The sequence below is a fragment of the Garra rufa genome, chromosome 17 (assembly GCF_049309525.1).
Source record: "Garra rufa chromosome 17, GarRuf1.0, whole genome shotgun sequence".
Lineage (NCBI taxonomy): Eukaryota > Metazoa > Chordata > Actinopteri > Cypriniformes > Cyprinidae > Garra > Garra rufa.
Genome location: NC_133377.1, coordinates 45,979,756 through 46,005,469, shown reverse-complemented (window position 1 = coordinate 46,005,469; position 25,714 = coordinate 45,979,756). Strand labels below are relative to the sequence as shown.

At 27.0% G+C, this 25,714-nt stretch overlaps 1 protein-coding gene across 1 annotated transcript in view; it reads left to right on the top strand.

Moving 5' to 3' along the window:
- The window catches only part of LOC141289454 (uncharacterized), a 40,945-nt gene that overhangs the window by 5,389 nt on the left and 9,842 nt on the right, over positions 1–25,714 (top strand). Inside the window, exons 3-7 of the mRNA XM_073821547.1 lie at positions 4,667–4,721; positions 7,223–7,375; positions 10,111–10,263; positions 19,736–20,059; positions 23,727–23,834. Of these exons, the coding sequence (XP_073677648.1) occupies positions 4,667–4,721; positions 7,223–7,375; positions 10,111–10,263; positions 19,736–20,059; positions 23,727–23,834 (793 nt within the window). The remainder of the gene's footprint in view (positions 1–4,666; positions 4,722–7,222; positions 7,376–10,110; positions 10,264–19,735; positions 20,060–23,726; positions 23,835–25,714) is intronic.

Sequence of the window (25,714 nt, the reverse complement as noted above, 5' to 3'; positions counted from 1 at the left end):
TAAATGTAAACACATGTAAATGTAAAAATAAAACAAATGTAAACTAAATTAACACTGCTTCAGGGTTCCTACTCTTTTTAAGCAATAAATTTCCAACATTTCTATGCGCCGAAGTCCCACCAAAAATTAAACTTGATGATTTGAATGTTTGAAAGCGATTTATATGTAAAAAAATAAAACACTAGAAAGCTAACAGAAATGAAATATTAATGAAAAGTTATTTTATTTCAGCTAGTTGCCAAGGAAAAATGTCAAAAAAAAAAAATAATAATAATTTTAATTCAGACATTAAAAAAATGACAAAAACACAACAAAATTACTAAGACTGTAACTACTGTATGTGTGAAACAAAATATAAAAATATTAAATAATTAAAAAATTATGCAAAATATCAACTAAGTTAACACTGCTTCAGGGTTCGTACTCTTTTTAAGCAATGAATTTCCAACATTTCTGTGAACAGTTTCAGCATTTCACCAAAAGTCCCACCAAAAATTAAACTTTATATGCAAATAATTTCCAAATAAAACAATCAAAACACTTACTAAAACAAGAGGGCAAACAGAAATGAAATGAAATATTAATTTATAAAACAGTAAACATAGTTGCATAGTTGCCAAGGAAAAAAATACAATTTTCGTTTAGTAACTAAATAACTAAACTAAATAACTAAAACTAAAACTCAAATAAAAATAAATCAGGCAAATTTGATTAAAAATGACAAAAACACAACACAATTACTAAAACTTTAACTATGTATGTGAAAGAAAATATAAAAATATTAAATAATTAAAAAAAACATGCCAAAATATCAACTATATCAAAAATGAAACGTGATGATTTGAATGTCTGAAAGCACTTTATATGCAAATAATTTCGAAATAAAACGATCAAAACACTAAAAACAAGAAAGCAATCAGATAATTGAATATTAATGAAAAAACATTTTCATTTAGTTGAACTTAAAGCAGCTTACTAACTAAACCTGAAATAATAAAAGAAAAACCACAACAAAATTACTAAAACTTGAAATAAAATGTACGTGAAACAGAAAATATAAAAATATTAAATAGATAAAAGATTATGCAAAAAAGTTTGTTTCTTTATTTCGGCTAGTTTTCAAACCTTTTAGTTGAACTTAAAGCACATTAATAACCAAAACTAAAACTGAAACAAAAATAAATAAAAACTATATAGACATTAAAAAAAAAATTATAAAATTGACAAAATCACATGACAGAATTTCTGAAAATGTAAATAAAATTAAAATCAAACCGTTTGTTATGATTTAAATACTTTATTATTTTTTTTTATCAACTCACAAACACATTTTTGGGAAACCCTGTTACAACTCATTATAAATATCTTTATTTTCTCGTTTTATTTGGATCTGAAAATGCAACAAAAATGAAAATGAAAACTGAAAATCTAAAAGTAAAAATGAATTTTACACTAATAAAAACAATAATAGTATCTCTGGCGTGAAAGTGCAGATGTTTTCTAAATATTAACTTTAAAATCTCGCCAAGAGTGTTTGACAGAGAAAGCAGAAAGCTTGTTTTGGCGATCCGTCTTCCTTTATTAGCGCTGTTATTGTTGCTGTGATTAAAGAGTGCGTTGCTCTGGTCGCTCCGCTGAGCGTTTTTAATGAAGCCTCGTAACTTTCATTTGCTGCCAGACTGACATTTACACACTGGGCTCATAATTCAGCCGCTGTTTGTGAGTTCAGCTTCATTTCCGTGATGTTCCAGCTCTACAAATCACTTCTCAAATCAAGTCTCCTCTTTTATCCAGGTTTTCCAAAACCATGTGAGTCCAGAGACAAAAACAGTTGTTCAGGACGTGAACTAAAATAAGCAATGTATTGAGTTTTAATTGTTTTAGCTCATTTAAAGTGAGTTTTGTTTTATTTATCAATTATATTTTGTCATCTTGAGGTCTCCTGGTTGAGAACCACTGATCTAAATGATTAAATATCCAACATGCAGTAAATAAATCTTTCAAAACCTCACGGAGAACATCCCGTTTTTAGTCTCTCCATAAAATAAGTAGTAATGCTTAACTTGAAAATGAATAGTATAGAAAATGAAGCCTGTTTTAGGATCATCAAAGGTTTAGTTCACCTAAAAATGATCGTTCTGTCATCATTTGCTCATTCTGCTGAGACAAAGAAGATATTTTGAAAAATGTCAGGTCTGTGGGTTTCTGGAGTGAAAAAATGTATATTTATATAAGATTTTTATTTTTTATTTTTTAATCATAAAAATGTTACATATAAAGTGTAAAAAATGTTTGATTAAAAATAAAAACAAATAATATATTAAATGTAAAATTATTATTTCATTATTTTTTTAATTAAATTTTATGTCATATTTAGCAATTATTTTTGGCCATATATATATATATATATATTTACATAATTTAATACTAAACATATTTTTTGTTAGATAATATTAAATACTTAATAATTAAATACTAAATGAATACTCATTTCTAAATATTTTGTCTTTTTATTTGGATCTTGATTGCCTCAAATTAAACTGATATTTTGAAAAATGTCTTTTAAAAATAAAAACATAAAAATGTCAGGTCTGTGGGTTTCTGGAGTGAAAAAATATATATTTATATAAGATTTTTATTTTTTATTTTTTATTTTTTAATCATAAAAATGTTACATATAAAGTGTAAAAAATGTTTGATTAAAAATAAAAACAAATAATATATTAAATGTAAAATTATTATTTCATTATTTTTTTAATTAAATTTTATGTCATATTTAGCAATTATTTTTGGCCATATATATATATATATATTTACATAATTTAATACTAAACATATTTTTTGTTAGATAATATTAAATACTTAATAATTAAATACTAAATGAATACTCATTTCTAAATATTTTGTCTTTTTATTTGGATCTTGATTGCCTCAAATTAAACTGATATTTTGAAAAATGTCTTTTAAAAATAAAAACATAAAAATGTCAGGTCTGTGGGTTTCTGGAGTGAAAAAATATATATTTATATAAGATTTTTATTTTTTATTTTTTATTTTTTAATCATAAAAATGTTACATATAAAGTGTAAAAAATGTTTGATTAAAAATAAAAACAAATAATATATTAAATGTAAAATTATTATTTCATTATTTTTTTAATTAAATTTTATGTCATATTTAGCAATTATTTTTGGCCATATATATATATATATTTACATAATTTAATACTAAACATATTTTTTGTTAGATAATATTAAATACTTAATAATTAAATACTAAATGAATACTCATTTCTAAATATTTTGTCTTTTTATTTGGATCTTGATTGCCTCAAATTAAACTGATATTTTGAAAAATGTCTTTTAAAAATAAAAACATAAAAATGCAGGTCTGTGGGTTCTAATATTCTTCGAAGTGGATTTTTTTTTTATGTAACATTTTTATAATTTTATTAATTATTTGATTTGAATTAATTAATTAATTAATTAATTAATTTATTCATTAGTATTATTATTATCTTTTTTAAACAACTTATGAACCCCTCTGTTTTAAATCAGTCCTTTTATAATACCATCATTTAGTTTTAGGTATATTTATATTTAAATGTAAGGAATACATCTGGTAATGTTTTTTTCCTTGTATATTGTTTAATGTAACTTTTTTTATGATTTTATTAATTATTTGATTTTATTTAATTTATTAATTAATTTATGTATTTTTTTTTGTAAAAAATTATGAACCCCTCAGTTTTAAATCAGTTAAAAAAATAAATAAATAAAAATGCAGGTCTGTGGGTTCTAATATTCTTTGAAATGTTGGAAACAATTAATTAATTACATTTTTTATTTATTTTTTTAACAACTTATAAACCCCTCTGTTTTAAATCAGTTCTTTTTTAATACCATCATTTAGTATATATACCATCATAAAGTATATTTATATTTAAAAGTAATAAATACATTTAGTAAATTTTTTCACAAGTAATCCAATGAATTAAATACGTCAGAAATTAATGCTAATTTCTTTTAATTTTTATATTGTATTTGGATTCTGTTGACCTCAAAACAATAAATAAATAAATATATGTGTAGTATTTACATTTTCTATTTAGAAATGTTATGATTTATTAGTAAAAATGTTTTGTTGGATAATCCAGTGAATTAAATACTTCAGAAATCTTTTTAAGTCTTTAAAAAAATCTAAAAATGCAGGTTTGTGGGTTCTAATAATCTTCAAAAGGTCTGTTTTTGTATGCAGCCTCACTTTATAATTTAATTGCATGGTTTTCAGGACCATTCCAGCCCTGCAGCTTCTCATCATTCATGCATAAATAATTTTTTATGCAAAATATAATTTTATTTATTTTTTATCATGAGGTGTATTATTTATTTTTTATATATTTTTATATTATTTATATTTTTTGTATTTTACATTTATTTATTTATTAAATAATATTTATCATAATATAAAATTTTTTATATATAGTATAATATTTTAACTTGTTATTTAGAAATTATATTAATATTAGTTTTATTTAATTTAATTTTTGTCGAGTTTAATTTATTTCTCACTCATCAAGCCCTGTGTTGTGCTGTTATGAGGTCAGAGTTTGTGCGTTTGGTGACGCGTGACGTTGACTCTCTCGGTCTGTGTTTGTGTTTCCCAGCGTGCCGAGGGTCTGTCCTCCGCTGACGGGAGACGAGCGCCGTGATCATCTTCAGGTCAGTGTTTTTTCTCTCTCAGATCTTGTGATTTTCTTGTTTGGCAGCACTGCTGTGTGTTTAACTGTAGTAATAATGGAGCGTCAGCGGCCCGCGGCAGAGAGCTGCCCTACATCTCAAACCCTGATCACGCATCCGTGAACGCCTCCATCTCTGTGGGCTTCATTCACATCTTTTCTTCAAAGTACAGTCTAGTATAGTATTGCACAATATACCTCTACTAAAAAGGCGATACCCTGCTTTAAAAAATGGTATGATTCCACATTTTAATAGTACTGGTAGTTTAAGAAAGCATTTTGAAAAGAGCCGTATTAACACTGTTTATTTAGGCTCCTATGAATAAAGCCAAGCTGTAAATGTGGATGGAATCGTCTGCCGCCTCAATATATGAGGACATGAATCATAAACTTCATCTCTAGAACCACTGAGAGTCACTTCATGAGCATTTTATGTTACTTTTGAGAAAAAACACTCTCATATCATTATATAAACAGAAACATAAAGGCAGCAACATGTCAAAATAAAAATGTAACCATCAAAATAGAGTAGACAAATTCAAAACGGGAAAAAAATGGAATCCAGAAAAATTTAAATGAATTTGGAAGAAATAAAAGCGAATTTGGGACTAAATCAAATTTCATAGGGCCCTAAAATTTTCATTTTTGTTCAATTTTTAAGGAAATGGCTGTTAAATTGTGTACGTTTCATGATTTAAATTAATTAGACGTGCTTTTCGATTAATAAATTTTAATGAAAGCATTAAAATGGTCTAGAAAAATTCAAAACAGTATCCAGAAAATGTAAAATGAATTTGCAAAAAAATAAAAAATTTGGGAATAAATTTCACTAGGCCTTAATGTAACTTTTGTTAAACTTTTATGTAATTGTTGTTAAATGATTTCATGATTTCAATTAATTACATGCTTTTTGATGAATATTTTTTAATGTAACCATTAAAATGGTCTAGAAAAATTCAAAACAGTATCCAGAAAAAGTAAAATTAATTTGCAAAAAAAATAAAAAATTTGGGAATAAATTTCATTAGGCCTTAATGTAACTTTTGTTAAACTTTTATGGAATTGTTGTTATTTGATTTCATGATTTCAATTAATTACATGCTTTTTGATGAATATTTCTTAATGTAACCATTAAAATAGAGTCTAGAAAAATTCAAAACGGAAAAAAAAATAATTTGGAGAAAAAAACCGGAATCTAAGACTAAGCAAAATTCATGGGGCCTTAAAAAAATTGTTTTGTTAAACGTTTAAGAAATTGCGGTAGATTTGCTTCTTGATTAATATGTTTTAACGTAACCATTAAAATAGAGTCTATAAAAATTCAAAACGGAAAAAAATAAATCCAGAAAAATTTAAATGAATTTGCAAAAAAATAAAACGGAATTTGGGACGATTTCTGTTAAATCATGTATATTTCATGATTCTGATTAATGATGATTTTTGATTTTTATTTCTTAATGTAACCATTTAAAACACAAGTCTAGAAAAATTCAAAACGGAAAAAACCAAGTCCAGAAAAATAAAAATTAATTTGGAAAAATTAAAAAACGGAATCCAGAAAAATAAAAAAGGGAAAAAAATAAAAAGGAATAAAGCAGAAAATTTGAAAATCTAAAAAATTAGACAATATTTTTTTAATATTTTGAATATTTTCTTAATGTAACAATTAAAATAGAGTCTAGAAAAATTTAAAACGGAATCCAGAAAAATTTAAATGAATTTAGAAAAAATAAAACGGAATTTGGGAATAAAACAAATTTCGTAGAGCCCTATTTATTTCATTTGTGTCTCTGTTTTATTGTTTTTGTCCTTTAGTTTGATACTTACTATTATTAATAACAAAGATGAAATAACAAAATTGCACTATATCATAATAAAATTGACTATATCGTGAAATAAGATTTGTCTTTATCCTTTTAGCTCTTACCAAAGTTCCAAAGATCTCTCCATACCTGTACACTAACATGCACATGTTTTTATTATTTGATATTTTTTTTAAAAGGACGAAATGCTTTTTTAATAGATAAAATAACTATAACCATTTGGATCATCTATTATTCATTTTCACTTGTCATTCTGTGTTTTTGGCGTCGTCTGAGATATTTTAGTCAGGTATCGTATCAGAGTCAAAATTTTTGGTATCGTGACGACACTAGTCTAGAACCAGAAACACGTGTCTTAAAGCTTCAATTCCAAATGGAGGAAATAGAAAACAGCGATGAAAGGAGACAAATAGAAGGACGTTTGAATAAATATAGAAACAGAGAAACAGAACCGCATCTGCATATGCAACAAAAGACCTTCTGAATGTCTGAGTGTGGATCTTATTTTACCGACTGAAAGACATTGAGAGAGAACAGAGAGACGGCTTCAGTGTGAGACGCACCAGAAAGAGCTCTTTCACACACACTGGACTCCTCCTCTCCTTCCTCTGCTCTTCTTTGTGTCCGTCTCATCTCACTCTCGCTGGTGTTTCTGTCTCAGGATGAAGATGAGGATGAGGAGCGTCTCTCTGTAGACGGGGCAGCGGGTCTGTCGCGGGAGCAGCTGGAGAGACTGAGAGAAGTGGCGGAGCGAAGGGCCTCATCTCCTCCGGAGGAGCCTGATCTCAGTCGTCTGGAGGAGGAGATCGCCAAGGTGCTTTACAAGACTGTCATATGGCTTTATGTTACATGTTTGATTTACTGTGTGACCCTGGAGCTCAAAACCAATTTTTGGTTAAGATTGAGATTTATACATCAATAAATTTGCTTTCCGTTGATGTCTGGTTTGTTAGGATTGGACGATATTTGGCTGGGATGCAACTATTTGAGATTCTAGAATCTGAGGGTGCAAAAACACTAAATATTGAGAAAATCGGCTTTAAAGTTGTCCACATTTCTTAGCACTGCATATTACTGATCAGAAATTAAGTTTTGATATATTTATGGTAGGAAATTTACGAAATATATGTGACCCTGGAGCACAAAACCAGTCTTAAGTCGCTGGGGTATATTTGTAGCAATAGCCAAAAATACATTGTATGGGTCAAAATTATTGATTTTTCTTTTATGTCAAAAATCATTAGGAAATTAAGTAAAGATCATGTTCCATGAAGATTTTTTGTAAAATTCCTACTGTAAATGTATCAAAATGTAATTTTTGATTAGTAATATGCATTGCTAAGAACTTAATTTGGACAACTTTAAAGGTGATTTTCTCAGTATTTTAATTTTTTTGCATCCTCAGATTCCAGATTTTCAAATAGATGTATCTCAGTCAAATATTGTCCTATCCTAACAAACCATACATCAATAGAAAGCTTATTTACTAAGCTTTCATATTATATATACATCTCAGTTTTGTAAAATTTAACCTTATGACTGGTTTTGTGGTCCAGGGTCACATATTACTTAAGTTCTTAGCACTGCATATTACTAATCAAAAAATTTTTTCAAAAAAAAAGTTTTTATATATTTATGGTAGGAAATTTGCTAAATATCTAACTATCCTTATGATTTTTGGCATAAAAGAAAAATTGATCATTTTGACCCATACACCCATACATTTACTTCTTAGTAAGAAAATGTGTGTTTTCAGAAGGAACATTTAGCTATAAAATTAAAGTCAAATATAAAGGTTTTTTTTTTTTTTCAAATATTGCATGCTTTTTTTACTCTTAATTTAAAAAAACACAGAAAACCTGTGTGAAGTATGGTAAATTTTTGTTTAAAATTGAGCTTATTCTTGGGTAATGATGCACTGAAATTTTTATTTAGCTAAAAAACTAAAACCAAAAATAATGTTTTTTTTTTTGTTTTTGTTTTTTTTGTATATTGCATGATTGTTAGCTTGTTTATATATTTTAATAAGAAAATGTAAGTCTGTATGGTGGTTTCATAAGGAATGTTGTTGTTTATTTTCTGTTGAAAATGCACTGAAATTAATTTTATTTAATAATATGTAGCCCGAAAACTGAAACCAAAACTGAACCGAAATGTTAATTGTTTTTACTCCAGTTTGTTATTGATAAATGTGACCCTGGACCACAAATCCAATCATAAGGGTCAATCTTTCTGCATAGATTTGCTTTCCATTGATGTCTGGTTTATTAGGATAGGACCATATTTGGCTGAGATACAACTATTTGAAAATAAAAAAATCTAAAAATTGAGAAAATCACCTTTAAAGTTGTCCAAATGAAGTTCTAAACAATGCATATTACTAATCAAAAATTAAGTTTTGATATATTTACGGTAGGAAATTTACAAAATATCTTTATGGAGCATGATCTTAATATCCTAATGATTTTTGGCTTAAAAGAAAGATCGATCATTTTGACCCAAACAATGTATTTTTTCTTTTAACCAAAAGTTTTCATTTCATTCAAGTTACTAAAGTTTTATGAGGGATAGTGTTGCTTATTCTCAGCTGATAATGCTCAGTTTGGACGCACTGAAATTAATTTTATCTAAAAAAAAATGAATTGATTATATCTAAAAACTGTCATGAAAACCTATTTTTTACAGTGTTGTCATTTTCATTTTGATTTGTTTTGAAATTTATTTTTAATTTAACATTTTTTATTGTTTAAGTTATTTTAAATGTATATTTTTATAATTAAGTTAACTTTTAACAAGTTTTAGTTTATTTTAAAAATCTTTATTTTAATTTTTTTATTGGGTTTTTCAAGTTAAACAACATACAACAAACAAAATACAGAATAATCCAAGTAGATCCATCATCCCTGCATATCCTGCCCTATACCATGCCCACATTTGTATGATTTAATTAATTTTTATTTTAAAGTGATTAAATTTTAAATAATATATATTTTTTTAAATTAAGTTAACTTTCATTTAAAGCCTTTTTTATTTTAAAATTCTTTTAATTTGACATTTGTATGATTAGTATTAAGTTTTATCTTGATTTGGTTTTATTTTAAAATGTATTTATTTTAGTTTCTCATCCTTGAGTTCATTTTGAATGCATTTTTTATTTAGTTTAAGTAATTTAACTTCACATAGGTTTTCATGACAGCTTACAAGACCTCACTAAAAGATGAAGGAAAATATAATAAATCTGTAATAAAGGGTAAATATTTATCAAAAAGCTTTTCTTTAGAGCAATTTTTCTAGCTAACTATCGAGGTTATGTTCATTGAATGTCTTTCCTGACTTAAATGTGACGTTACGTGGCATTATTGCGCTCAATCTGTACATAAATCATAATTAATTTCAGTTGTTCGGTTTCTTCTAACACCTTCTGATGTTCATTCATGTTTATTTGGTGCTATAACTAATAGTAAAGAGATGAGATTAATAGCTTCAACTCTTGAATCAATGGCTTCGTGAATTTGATGTGTTTTAATTGCCGGTGTTTGCTGTGGTCAGGTGATCGTGCAGATGTCAGTCGAATTCGCCCAGCAGACGGAACAGGCCCGGATCAGCAAACAGGCCCGTGAGACCAGCACCGCCATGCAGACGGACAACAGCGAGGATGAGGAGGCCGAAGAGGACCGACTGAACTCTGTGAACCTAATGAAGGTGAGTTCTCATCAGTCACACTTTAATAACAACAACAAAAGCTGGAAAAACTCAGCTTTATCAACAGTGCTTTACAAGTTCAGCTTTTACTATGGATGTTGTTCATTTTAATGCTTAAAGGATTACTCCACTTCCAAAATAAAAATGTCCTAATTATTTACTCACCCCCTTTTTATCAAATATGTGACCCTGGAGCACAAAACCAGTCTTAAGTCGCTGGGGTATATTTGGAGCAATAGCCAAAAATACATTGCATGGGTCAAAATTTTTGATTTTTCTTTTATGCCAAAAATCATTCGGAAATTAAGTAAAGTTCATGTTCCATGAAGATTTTTTGTAAAATTCCTACTGTAAACATATCAAAATGTAATTTTTGATTTGTAATATGCATGGTTAAGAACCTAATTTGGACAACTTTAAAGGTGATTTTCTCAGTCTTTTTGATTTTTTTCCATCCTCAGATTTCTGATTTCAAATAGATGTATCTCGGCCAAATATTGTCCTATCCTAACAAACCATACATCAATAGAAAGCTTATTTATTGAGCTTTCATATGATGTATAAATCTCAGTTTTGTCAAATTTAACCTTATGACTGGTTTTGTGGTCCAGGGTCACATATCAGTCAGAAAGAAATCAAGATTAAAAAAAAAACATTTCAGGATTTCTCTCCATGTAGTGGACTTCTATTTTACTTTTGAGTCTGAACTTCCAAAATGCAGTTTAAATGCGGCTTCAAATGACTCTAAACCATCCCAGCCGAGGAAGAAGCGTCTTATCTAGCGAAACCATTGGTCATTTTCTAAAGAAAATTACAATTTATATACTTTCTAATAGGGCTGTGCAATATGGACAAAATAATCATATTGCGATTTTTTTTTTTTGAAGGAATATTGCGATTGCGATTTTATTTGCGATTTTTTTTTTTTTTTTGCTTTTTCAAACAAGCTACATACAAACATTCTCAATGTATTCAGTGCACAAGAAGTGCATAACAAAACATTTCACAATGAAATAACACAGTATTAAGTTTAATAAACAAAACTGTAGTAAAATTGTCTTTAAAACAGACAACATAAAATAAATAAGCCATTTTACTTTTTTCCCGGTACTTTAGCCTACTTTGTGTAATAACGGAAACATTCATTTAGGGCTGGGCGATTAATCGAAAAATAATCGAAATCGACATTCAGAACCTATAATCGTTAAAATTTTTCCAGGAAGATTATTTCAATTACTTTCCCTTTAAAAAACACTAGCGCTCCGTTCCGTTATTCCGCCGACATGTCGATGGAGAGCTTAAACAGTATTTATGCAGTAAAAAGTATTTACAGGATATACAAGGGTAATTTTATTTAGAGGAGATACTGCTTATTTTCTACTTTTAATATGAAAAACTTTGAAAATTATTTATTTTGTTTTCAATAGTGCAAGTTATTTATTTTCACTAATTTAAGAAAAATGTGACTTTTCGTTTTAAGCAATGCTTGCTTTAATTTCAGTTGTTCAACACTGATTTCAATTAATAATCATAGATCATAGATAGTGTGTTTCCTTCAATTATTTTAAAATCAAGTAATGCACCCTTCATCCAAAAATCTCTCGCTTGTAATATGTGAACATATTTACTGTACAAAACTTGTCAGTGAACTATGAGGGCAAAAAAATAAATATTATATAAATATAATTAAATATAATTTTATTAATAAATAAAATAATCGTTCATTAATCGTAATCGGGTTAAAATGTTCAATTAATCGAGATTTTTATTCTAAGCCAAATTGCCCAGCCCTACATTCATTTCAGTGGAAAAATAAGTCCAAAACTCTCTATTTTAACATTTTGAGGGCTCTACAATCTTTTTTTTTTTTTTTTTTAGAAATTCTTGTTTTAATTTTTCTGTTAATGAAAAAGCATAAACATTTATTTACTTTTAATCAAATGAAAAATAAACCCTTTTAATTTTTGTCAAACAGAAATGTACTGTTAAAATCAATGCGTGGAAGAAAAATTATATTCAGTTTAAAACGTTTAAGTAATAATTAAGTGGTTAATCTTGTTGTAATATTTTTTTTTAATCATATATATTGTTTTATGTAAATTATTTAAATGGGAATATACAAACACCTACATTATACTGTACAATAGTAATACAGGACTAATATTGTTCTGTTTCATGTTAAACCGTACTTTTATTTTGACAGGTTGCAGTGAAGTTTCTTTGTGTACAGTATGATATGATGCTAGTTTTCTCAAATGAAACGGTAAAAGTGACACTCACAGCAGCGATTTGGCGATTAAGTTTATCTGTTCATGTGAGATGCAAATGCCAAAAATTAGCGGGAGCGTCACGTTTGCTTCAGTCTGCATGTAGTAAAGAAATAAAACGCGTCTCCACCATTCATACATAAAGAAGCAAACGAAACATGCAGGATTCAGATTAAAACGGTCTTTTTGCATTTCAGTTTTGACAGACACTAGTCCATCTCGCGATTTGAATTAAGTGACAGACCAACTTTTGATTTATTAATCCAAAAATCGACAAATTACGTGGCATTCCGTGCTATAGTAGATTAGGTTTTTATGAATGGAGTCCGCGATCCAGTCCGTGTTTTCTTGGAGGAGACATTGTAATCACGCGACCATGAAGAGACAAAAATGACATGCCTTAGTGTAAATAAGATAAATAACATAAGGCGATTTAGTATGTTTGATAAAAGCACTATGTATAGACCTGTTCTATAGGAAAGATAACCTTAAATGACTTCTATTGTGATCTGGCGCTATATCGAAAATAAAATGAACTTGACGTTCAATTTTTTTGCAATTGCGATTAATTGCACAGCCCTACTTTCTAACCAGGGATTGAAATGAACTTTTTCACTCACCAGCTGTTTGGCTACTAAATTAAGTTACCAGCCATTCATAACTTCTACAAAAAAATAATATCTCAATATTTCCTGGGATTTTATCGATAATGGTATTGATCAAGAAAATTAGGCAATATGATGTAGAATGTGTTATTGTGCGTGAAAAATTAGCTGATACTCTTCATTTTCTGTGGCCAGTTCACTGCAGTGAGAGAAATTAATCTTTTTCCGGTAAGTTTAAATTGTTACCTTTATAAAGCCATTTTTTTTTAAAGTGTGCGTCATCTTTTGAGTGAAAGTGAAGCCCAGAGAGACTGGAATGCTTTCACCTGCAGTTATAAATGCAGAAATAATGATATTTTAAAAATAAAATGTTGAAGTTATTTTTAAAATGAAAAGATGCTTTAAACGTGAAATTAAAACCCGTCAGTTGGTGTCAGTAAGTCAGTGTTAATAAGTGAGTCATTGCGATTGAACCCAATCATTTAAACGCTTGATCGATTCAGGAAAGAAACACCGCTGTGGCTGTGTTTGGGATGATTTTTGTTGGCGAAATAGAGCAAAAACAGCCAATATGGGGTCTGAAACGTACGGAAGTCTCTTATTGTTTATTGAATAAACTGTTGTATAAAATCAGTATCACATTTGTAATCATGCTGATGTTTTAAGAAAAACAGCACTCTTTGTGTGATATTATAACTATATGAAATGATATAAATATCTAGATTTTCTGCCCCATATCTGGAATGATGTGATGTTTCTTAATTAAGCAATAAGGTACGGAGACTCCGCTTCGCGTCGTGCCTAACAACGCCCTTCAGCCGTGATTTATTCACGATACAGCACGGCCTCAAGTACCTTATTGCTTTTATAAAATGGTTACCACACAATAAAAATATTACAATCAAAAATATATATTAATTTATATATATTAGGTTGTACGTTTTCATAAAGTAAAATCATTAACTGCCTTCCGCTGTAAAAAGTAGTCCCTAACTGCTGCAGCTGTGTTTACGTTGCTAAGGGAGGTTGCTAAGGAGGTTCAATGATACAGAGAACGTTGCCGTGCTGTATCATGAATAAAACACAGCTGCTGACCAATCAGAATTGAGGAATGGAACTAACCGTTTTATAATGATTCTTATAAAACGGTTAGTTCCATTCCTCAATTCTGATTGGTCAGCAGCTGTGTGGTATTCACCAGAGCCATATAAAAAGAGAGTTGCGACACGCTTTGATCTCGCCGCCGCACGGTCACGTGGTTCATGGAGCTCTCAATAGTTCCAAACAGCTCCGCGCTGTCAATGTGTTTGAATGGAGTTAAATAGGATAGACAGCAGTTTTACTATATTTGCAGCAATTTCGAGTAATTATTAACACATAATGTGCATTGATTTTGTATTGATAACTTCTCTGAATACGCTTTACAATCGCATTTTATTCAGGGGAGTGATAAAGAGACATAATTAATATGTTCTCATACTCTTTGGCAGTCAAATGTGACCAAAAAACCTCAAGTGTAACTTTTATTCAATTAAATAACTGTAATATATATAGTTAAGTTCTATTTAGTAAATATTTTGGGGAGGTTTTTTTGTACTTAAAATGTGCAATAATGATCCTGACCATTTAAAAGATAAAATTTTCTAATAGTATTTAGATTACAGTTAGTGTAATATTTAAGGTTAAATACATCTGCATGTGTATTTGGACATGATCAAACACTTTTTTTATACAGTATGTTTCGATTTAACGATTTAATGTTAAATTAAAAAAAAGTAATTTACTCTTGTTTTATGATATTCAAATATACAACATAAGCGAATATTATAAAAGGCAAGCAAAAATGGCATTTAACATAATAGAAAAGATGAAAATAATGTTTAAAAAACACAAGGCAACGAATTGCATTCAGCATACATTTTTATCGTGTTTCTTGAATGCAGTCTTTACTGAAACTCATTCAACCTCCTACAGTGAGAGAAAGTTTGCAGAAAGACTAAAAACATGAAAATATGACAACTAGTATCTGGTTATGGTCGCTATTACGGTGTTTCTCACGTTATCCAGCTGCATTTACAGTTTAACTGTTAATTTTTTAACGATAAACATTAACTATAACACGCTTCATAAAACACCACTATTGGCCAGTTTTTCGAGAGGTCAACTGATGCGTTAAAATGTAAAGAAATGCAGTAATTTCTTCAATATACTTGCGACTGTGCTTGAGAAGCGCTGAAATGAATGGGCTTCAATGGAGGAGCTATTGGTTGTTTGGAACTATTGACCGCTCCATGACACGCTTTACTTCCGCATTCCTCAGTTCCTATGGAAGCCTATGGGAGTGTCGCAACTCTCTTTTTATATGGCTCTGGTATTCACGATACAGCACTGCTATGACCGCTTCACTCAACGGTTTTGTGTATCATTGAACCCCCTTAGCAACCACCCTTAGCAACGAAAACACAGCTGCAGCAGTTAGGGACTACTTTTTACAGCGGAAGGCAGTTAATGATTTTACTTTATGAAAACGTACAACTCAATATATATAAATTAATATATATTTATGATTTTAATATTTTTATTGTGTGGTAACCATTTTATAAAAGCAATAAGGTACTTGAGGCCGTGCTGTATCATGAATAAATCACGGCTGAAGGGGTTGCTAACAACGCCCTTCAGCCGTGATTTATTCATGATACAGCACGGCCTCTCGTACCTTATTGCTTAATTAATGTATATTAATTGACTGATTGATGCAGTGAAAGAACACTCTCTAAATGCACACACACTAAATTGGTCTAACCAGACTTCATCACATAGTGGTGAATGCCTGTATTTCTGAAGGAGTGTTTTGTTTGTTTTTGGCAATATACTCCATAATGTCATGATGTCTCACGAGTTCAGTATTTGCACTAAACCTGCGCAGATTTGGCTTGCATGAACTTCCCCAATAAATTAATGTGCACATCACAGAGCTAGACAAGACAAGCATTTGTGGTTAAAAAGTGTATAATTATTAATTTTTTAAGAAAATGACAGATCGTTTTGCTAGATAAGACCCTTATTCCTCGGCTGGGATCGTTTAGAGTCATTTAAACTGCGTTTTGTAAGTTCAAACTCAGGGCACCATAGAAGTCCACTATATGGAGAACATTCCTGTAATGCTTTCCTCAAAAAACATAATTTCTTTATGACTGAGGAAAGACAGACATGAACATCTTGGATGACATGGGGGTGAGTAAATGATCAAGATTTTTTATTCTGAAAGTGGAGTAATCCTTTAACAGGTTTCGGAATTTGGTCATTAATGACGTTTGACTTTATTTTATTAATGTGTGAGCTTACATGAGTCTTGGGTTGATTCTGCGGCATGAGCAGTAAGATGAACTGAGCGGATGATCTGTAGGACGGAGTGTCATTTTGGAGCCTTGAAAGCCCTTCAGCTCACATTTACTGCATGAACACACACACACACACACACACACACACACACACACACACACACACACACACACACACACACATACTCGCTGCTTTAAGCCCCAGTGTGTTTGATGAAATGAGAACGAGCATGTTATTTAACTGATAAAAACTCCTGTCTCCTGATTCATTCTGGTCTTTAAATTCATGCAAAAGATCAGATGAATGAATAGTCAGTGTGTCAAAACATTTTAATGTACAGTACAAAATAAGTTATGGTGTAAAGGAATGCTTGACGTTTGGGTTATTATAGCTAATTTAAAGTAATACTTATACAAAACTTAATGTTTTAATGTTTCTAAATATCGAATAATCATATACTAATATTTTAAATATATTTAAGCGTTTCCAAGACATTTCTAATTTTTATTTAGCTTAAAATATCTAGAAATAAAACAAAAACTAACATGAATAAAAATTAATTAAAAAAATTTAAAAATGTCAAAACGCAACAAAATTAATAAAACTTTAAAATAAAATATAAAAATATGAAAATCGAAAAATAAAAATAAATTCAAACTATGAATAAATATTATATATATATATATAATTTATACTAATATAATATTATAGTTATTAAATGATGTACTAATATAAATATTATACTATTATTATTATTATTATTTATTATATTTTAACTATTATTTTATTTAAGCACTTCCAAGACATTTCTAATTTTTATTTAGTTTGACCTGATGTACTAAAATAACTAGAAATAAAACAAACTAAAATTAATAAAAACTAAATTGAAAAAAACACACAACAAAATTACTAAAACATTAAAATTAAAAAATCTGAAAATCTAAAAAGTAGTTCAAACTGTTAATAAATATTATATATACAGTTGTTATACTAATATAAATATTATAGTTATTACATAAATATATACTAATATAAATATTATACTAAACTAACAAAAAAGCTAATTATAAAAACAACAAAATGACTAAAACATTAAAATAAAAAATCTGAAAATCTAAAAATTAGTTCAAACTATTAACTAATTTTATATATTTAGTTGTTAAACTAATATAAATATTTTAGTTATTAAATAATTATAGACTAATATAAATATTATACAAATTTTAAGCATTTCTAAGACATTTCTAATTTTTATTTAGTTTAACCTGATGTACTAAAATAACTAGAAATAAAAACTAAAATGAATAAAAACTAAATTAAAAAAAAAAAAAAATGACAAAAACACAACAAAATTAATAAAACTTTAAAATAAAATAAAAATCTGAAAATTGAAAAATAAAAATTAATTCAAACTATGAATAAATATTATAATTGTTATACAAATATATATTAAACTTATTACATAATTATATACTAATTTAAATATATACTCATTTTATTAAAGCATTTCCAAGAGAGTTTTATTTAGATTTTTTGTTTAGTTTAACCTGATGTACTAAAATAACTAGAAATAAAACTAAAATTAATAAACACTAAATTAAATCTAAACAAAAAATACACAACAAAATTAGTAAAACTTGGAAAAAATAAAAATGAACTGTGAATAAATATTATATATCATTGTTATACTAATATAAATATTAAACTTATTAAATAATTATATACTAATATAAATATTATACTAAATTGAAAATAAAAAAATTACAAAAACACAACAAAATGACTAAAACATTAAAATAAAAAATCAGAAAATCTAAAAATTAGTTCAAACTATTAACAAATATTATATATACAGTTGTTATACTAATATAAATATTTTAGTTATTAAATAATTATAGACTAATATAAATATTATACAAATTTTAAGCGTTTCTAAGACATTTCTAATTTTTATTTAGTTTAACCTGATGTACTAAAATAACTAGAAATAAAACAAAAACTAAAATTAAAACACTAAATTAAATCTAAACAAAAAATGCACAACAAAATTAGTAAAACTTGGAAAAAATAAAAATGAACTGTGAATAAATATTATATATCATTGTTATACTAATATAAATATTAAACTTATTAAATAATTATATACTAATATAAATATTATACTAAATTGAAAATAAAAAAATTACAAAAACACAACAAAATGACTAAAACATTAAAATAAAAAATCAGAAAATCTAAAAATTAGTTCAAACTATTAACAAATATTATATATACAGTTGTTATACTAATATAAATATTATAGTTATTAAATAATTATAGACTAATATAAATATTATACAAATTTTAAGCGTTTCTAAGACATTTCTAATTTTTATTTAGTTTAACCTGATGTACTAAAATAACTAGAAATAAAAACTAAAATGAATAAAAACTAAATTAAAAAAATAATAAAAAATGACAAAAACACAACAAAATTAATAAAACTTTAAAATAAAATACAAATCTGAAAATTGAAAAATAAAAATTAATTCAAACTATGAATAAATATTATATATATAATTTTTATACTAATATATATTAAACTTGTTAAAAAATTATATACTAATATAAATATTATACTCATTTTATTTAAGCATTTCCAAGACATTTTTATTTAGAATTTTTATTTAGTTTAACCTGATGTACTAAAATAACTAGAAATAAAACTAAAATTAATAAACACTAAATTAAATCTAAACAAAAAATACACAACAAAATTAGTAAAACTTGGAAAAAAAATTAAAATCTAAAAATAAAAATGAACTGTGAATAAATATTATATATCATTGTTATACTATTATAAATATTAAACTTATTAAATAATTATATACTAATATAAATATTATACTAAATTGAAAAAAATAAATAAAAAAAAATTAAAAAACACAACAAAATTACTTAAACTTTAAAATAAAAAATCTGAAAATCTAAAAATGAGTTCAAACCATTAATAAAATCTATAACCGTATCAGAGTGAAACTTTAATACTATATTGTTGAGCGCACCATTGGATGATAATGTCCTCTTTATTTTGTTTATTCTGCAGTTTTGTTGTTTGTTGCTTTAAATGCTCAAACTCTTTAAACTCTGTCAGTGTTTTTCTCTTTAGTTAAAGCGATTATAAAAGTATTATCATAGTTCTGGTTCGCTGTACGAAACCATGAGCCCATAATAAGCCCATAATGGTCTGATGGTTGAGTTTAACGCTGGTCTCCACAGTCTTCTGAAGAAGAGCCCACCTTCAGCACTGAACACAAAACACTAGAGGATGATGATGATGATGATGAAGAGATCAGAGAAGAGAGCCAAACCCTTTCTGAGACGTTGTATGATGATGAAGATGACCGAGTTGAGGAAGATCAGGAGGACACAGAGATCCCTGATGATGATGATGATGATGAAGAGGACTTGCGCTCTGAGCTGGTCCAGCAGGAGCAGGAACACGGCCGCGTTCTGGAGGCGCTCCGGTCGTCTCACGCTCATCAGCTGGAGGTTTATCAGGAGCACAACACGCTCCTGACAGCACAGATACACTCACTGCAGGTGTGCGCCTCTTCCTGTGGAAGCACTTCCTGTTCCTGTGTGTGTCGCTCTTTCTCTCTCTCTCTCTCTCGCGCATGGACCGTCCCTTTTCACACTCACTGTTGAAGTCAACATGAAATACTTCACTGCTTAATTTCAAAATTAAGGTTTTAGGTCAAAATGTTAAGTTTACATTTTAATATTTTACAAAACATTTACGTATTTAAATGTCTGTGCTTTAATGTTTAGTCTTTTTTTTGTTTGATTCAGAATTATTTTAATTGGACATTTTTAGGATTTAATACGTTTTTAGTCATTTTTATTTTGATTAGTCTTTATTTTAAAGTTATTTTGATTTTAATTAAACTTTTTTAATAATTTTTAAAAGTCTGATTAATTTTTTTATTTTAATTGGACATTTTAGGATTAAATAATATTTTTGACCTTTTTAGTTTGATTAGTCTTTATTTTAAAGTTATTTTAATTTATTTTCATTTATCTTTTTTTAATAATTTTTAAAAGTCTGATTATTTTTTTTTTTGACATTTTTAGGATTTAATACGTGTTTAGTCATTTTTATTTTGATTAGTGTTTATTTTAAAGTTATTTTAATTGATTTTAATTTAACTTTTTTAATAATTTTTAAAAGTCTGATTAATTTTTTTTATTTTAATTGGAAATTTTAGGATTAAATAATATTTTTGACCTTTTTATTTTGATTAGTCTTTATTTTAAAGTTATTTTACTTTATTTTAATTTAACTTTTTTAATAATTTGTAAAAGTCTGATTATAATTTTTTTTAATTATTTTAATTGGACATTTTTAGGATTTAATACGTGTTTAGTCATTTTTATTTTGATTAGTCTTTATTTTAAAGTTATTTTAATTTATTTTAATTTATCTTTTTTTAATAATTTTTAAAAGTCTGATTATTATTTTTTAAATTTTCTTAATTTGACATTTTTAGGATTTAATACGTGTTTAGTCATTTTTATTTTGATTAGTCTTTATTTTAAAGTTATTTTAATTCATTTTAATTTAACTTTTTTAATAATTTTTAAAAGTCTGATTAATTTTTTTTATTTTAATTGGACATTTTTAGGATTAAATAATATTTTTGTCCTTTTTATTTTGATTAGTCTTTATTTTAAAGTTATTTTACTTTATTTTAATTTAACTTTTTTAATAATTTGTAAAAGTCTAATTATTATTTTTTTTAATTATTTTAATTGGACATTTTTAGGATTTAATACGTGTTTAGTCATTTTTATTTTGATTAGTCTTTATTTTAAAGTTATTTTAATTTAATTTATTTTAATTTATCTTTTTTAATGTTTAAAAGTCTGATTTTTTTTAAATACTTTAATTTGACATTTTTAGGATTTAATAATATTTTTCTCATTTTCATATTGATTAGTCTTTATTTTAAAGTTATTTTAATTTATTTTAATTTAACTTTTTTAATAATTTGTAAAAGTCTAATTATTATTTTTTTAAATTATTTTAATTGGACATTTTTAGGATTTAATACGTGTTTAGTCATTTTTATTTTGATTAGTCTTTATTTTAAAGTTATTTTAATTTATTTTAATGTAACTTTTTTAATAATTTGTAAAAGTCTGATTAATTTTTTTATTTTAATTGGACATTTATAGGATTTAATAATATTTTTGTCATTTTTATTTTGATTAGTCTTTATTTTAAAGTTATTTTAATTTAACTTTTTAAATAATTTTTAAAAGTCTGATTATTTTTTAAAGTATTTTAATTTGACATTTTTAGGATTTAATAATATTTTTCTTATTTTTATTTTGATTAGTCTTTATTTTAATTGAACTTTTTAAAATATTTTTTTAAAGTCTAAATATTATTATTTTTTATTATTTTAATTGGACATTTTTAGGATTTAATAATATTTTTGTCCTTTTTATATTGAGTAGTCTTAATTTTAAAGTGATTTTAATTTAACTTTTTTAATAATTTTTAAAAGTCTGATTATTATTATTTTATTATTTTAATTTGACATTTTTAGGATTTAATAATATTTTTGTCCTTTTTATTTTGATTAGTCTTTATTTTAAAGTTATTTTAATTCATTTTAATTTAACTTAAAATAATTTTCAAAAGTCAAACAGCTAGTTATTGTTTTGGTCAGAAATTCACAAAATGGGATGTCGAAACCCTTTTAACTAAAATATTAACTTGCCCCCCTGCAATTTTAAGTGATTATTTTGATATTTTACAACACATTTTCTTATTTTAAGTCTATATTTGGATGTTTAATCTTTTTTAGTGTTTTATTTTGAATGATTATTATTTTTAAATTATTTTATTTTGACATTTTGTATGATTTAATACATTTTTATTTATTTTTATTTTTATTAGTCTTTATCTTAGTTATGTTAATATAACTTTTTTATTTTTAAAATCACTTTCAAAACTTTTTTTTGATTCATATTATTATAAAGTTATTTATTTTTTATATTTTTATAATTAGGTTAAGTTTAAAAAAGTTTTAATTTTAAAAATATTTAGTTTAATTTAATATTTGTTTGATTCAGTTTATTTTGAATTTGATTTATTTTAAATTTATTTCTTTTAATTGTATAATTAAGTTAACTTTTAAAGGTTTTTTTTATTTGAAAATTCTGTATTTTAGTTTGACATTTGTATGATTTGATACATTTTTTGTCAGTTTATTAAGATTAGTCTTTATTTTAAAGTTTTTTGATTAATTATATTTTAAAGTTATTTATTTTAATTTTATATTTTTATAATTAGGTTAAGTATTAATAAAAGAGTAATTATTTATTTTAATTAATTAATTAATTAATTAATTTTTTAAAAAGTTTAAAGTTTTATGATTTAATTTATAGTAACTTTTATTGCGACTAGTCTTTATTAAAAGTTAACTTTATAAAATATAAATTTAAAATGCATGACTTTAAAATAAAATAAACAAATATAAAAAAGTGAATATTTATTTATTTCAACAGTGTTTGTGATTAAGTTAAGTTAATTTAGTTAAGTTATTAAGTAAACTTTTAATAGAAGTTTTTTATTTTAAAATTCCTTATTTTAATTTGACTTATGATTTGAATAGTTTTATTTAGATTTTTTTTATGTATTTATTTTAGTTTTTTATTTATTCAATTGATTAATGAGTTCATTTTTAAAGCACTTTTAATTTTACTTTTGATTTGTATTTTTTCAGGATTTAAATTTTACATTTGTATGATTTCATTAATTATTAGTGAGCTTTTTATTGCTAAAATGTTTACAAAATAAATTTAGTTTTTAAAAGTCTTTTCATTTTAAGCTTTTTAGCTAATTTGGCCAACATGATTTTTCCATTTCTCTGTTTTTTGCAATATTAGCAGAAACTAAAAGTTGTTTTGGAGGTGATTCAGTATTTAAAAAAGAAGCTTTTTTGCTGAAAATTGCTTCTGAAAGAATATTGTGCACTGATGAATGATTGATCATTAGACCAGAGGCATTGAAGAAGGTGAATGATTTTAATTTCACATTGACTTTCACAAGTTTCATCATGTGATGTCCTGTGTGCGTTCTGGAGCAGCTCTGCATGGCTTTAGTGTTTGTGTGTGATTTCACTGATTTGTCTCTACAGCTCAAAGCTGCATGTGATGTTTGGTGCTGATTTTTTACATCTGCGTGTGTTTAAAACAGAAGGAGCTGGAGCTGCAGCAGATCAAGGAGAGAGAAGACGAGAGCGACAGACGGAGAGATGAACACCTGCATCCCAGCATGCAAAGCTGCAGCTCACAGACAGAGCAGGTAAAGTAAACAATACAGTTTCCCTGGCAACACACTCCTCCCTCATTTAAAATGAGCTCATCCAGCAGTGTTTCATAGACGCTACTGTTAAAAAAAAACTATATAAATATTAATATGTAAACAAATACATTTTAATAAATATGTCAAGTGTAATAAATACATACAAATTAATAAATATATACAAAACTTAAGTTTAGCAGCTGCCTTAAGATTTTAAGTTGGCTCCTCTACTGCTGAGAAAAATAATAATTGCAACATCGTAAATAATGATAGTGCCATGTACATTCAGTTTCATATTATTTAACAACATCGTATTAACATATCATTTAAATCCCAGGAGAGAACCTGCATAGTTGTACATTTAAACGCTGACAGCTAAACACTATCATATCATGTTTAGGCTAACGTTAGCTAGCTAAGGACATCTTAATTGTATTCTTGATCATCAGTAACTTGCCTTCATAGTCATCAACACATTTTTTAAATCTTGTCATATTTTAAAGCCTTTATTATTTTTCAACTCTGCAGCTGTGCGATAAAATTCACTCCAAAGATGCACTTTTTATTCATAAAGACAACACGGAAAAAGTGTCTTTTCACGGAAAACGATGTCTTTTTAAGATGACAATTAGATGAAATTACTCATATAACCAGATGATGGCAGCAGAGGATCAATCATTGGCTGCCATTTCAACTCCATAGTTTTTCAAGACGTCTTGCTGTTCGATTTGTTATATAATTACTAGTATAATAAATTGTAGCACTTTTGCCGCACTGAAGTATAGAGTATAGCAAGTGCAGAAAGTCATTGAGCTCAGACACAAACAGCCTATAAGGGCGAATTATTTAAAGGTCCACTGAAGTGCCTTGAAACACGCAGCGTTATTCTATGTGGTGACGTACTTTTAATTGAAACAAAAACATATCGCTCAGCCCCGCCCACTCATTTTGAATAGCCAATAGCGTTCCATTAATATCTGCTCGGGCAAGAGCCGTTGAGCTCGGTAAAGCCGCATTTGTAAGCTTATGACAGCCACAGACTAATAAATTACCACACAGATTCAATATGAAACTTGCTAAAACGAAATAGTGATCATAATCATGCTGAGGCTGTGTAGTTTAATACATGCCGTCCGCGCATATGAGCGCATATGATCTGCTGTGTAGGGGGCGGGACATTACGGACTCTAGAGAGCATTTGATTGGACAGAACGTTTGATGAGAAGCTGAAGTGCACGGTGATATCATCCAAATCCTTGATTCATATTGGCGGAAGTGACGAGACTGTAAGTTTTGAATGCCCATATCTTGTAAACACGAATTTTGTCTTTGTTTTGCAGCACACTAGCTTATAGATAACCTTAAGGCCAGGGCTCTGAACCGGTTCAAGGAACGAAAACGAAAACCGAAAACAAATGACATTGAACAGGAACAAAAACAAAAACGAAAACAAAATCAATTTTAATCGTTCTGAACAGAAACGGAAACAGAAATTCCAAATTAACCGGTTAATAACGGTATTTTTATCGTTCTCTTTATTATATCAATTTGGCAGACCAAAAACATGAATTCAAATTGTGTGCGCAAATGCGACGGTGACGCATACACCGTGAAATGCCCGCGAAGCAGACATAAGCAGAGCCCTTTCTGATGCGACGAGCTTAAGGTTACCAAGCACCTGGCTGTTTCATGTGCAAAGGTATGTTTAAGTTATTGTAGCCTAATTAAAACTTGTAGTTAAAATTATGCATTACGTTTTCTTTTGCTTTTATGCATTAAATGTAAAAGCATAACTATCTGGAGTTCTGTTTTGTTTGAGTGAAAATAGCCTATAATTGGCTATATTAGGTAAGGAATATGCCGTAGCCAGCTATGAGGTC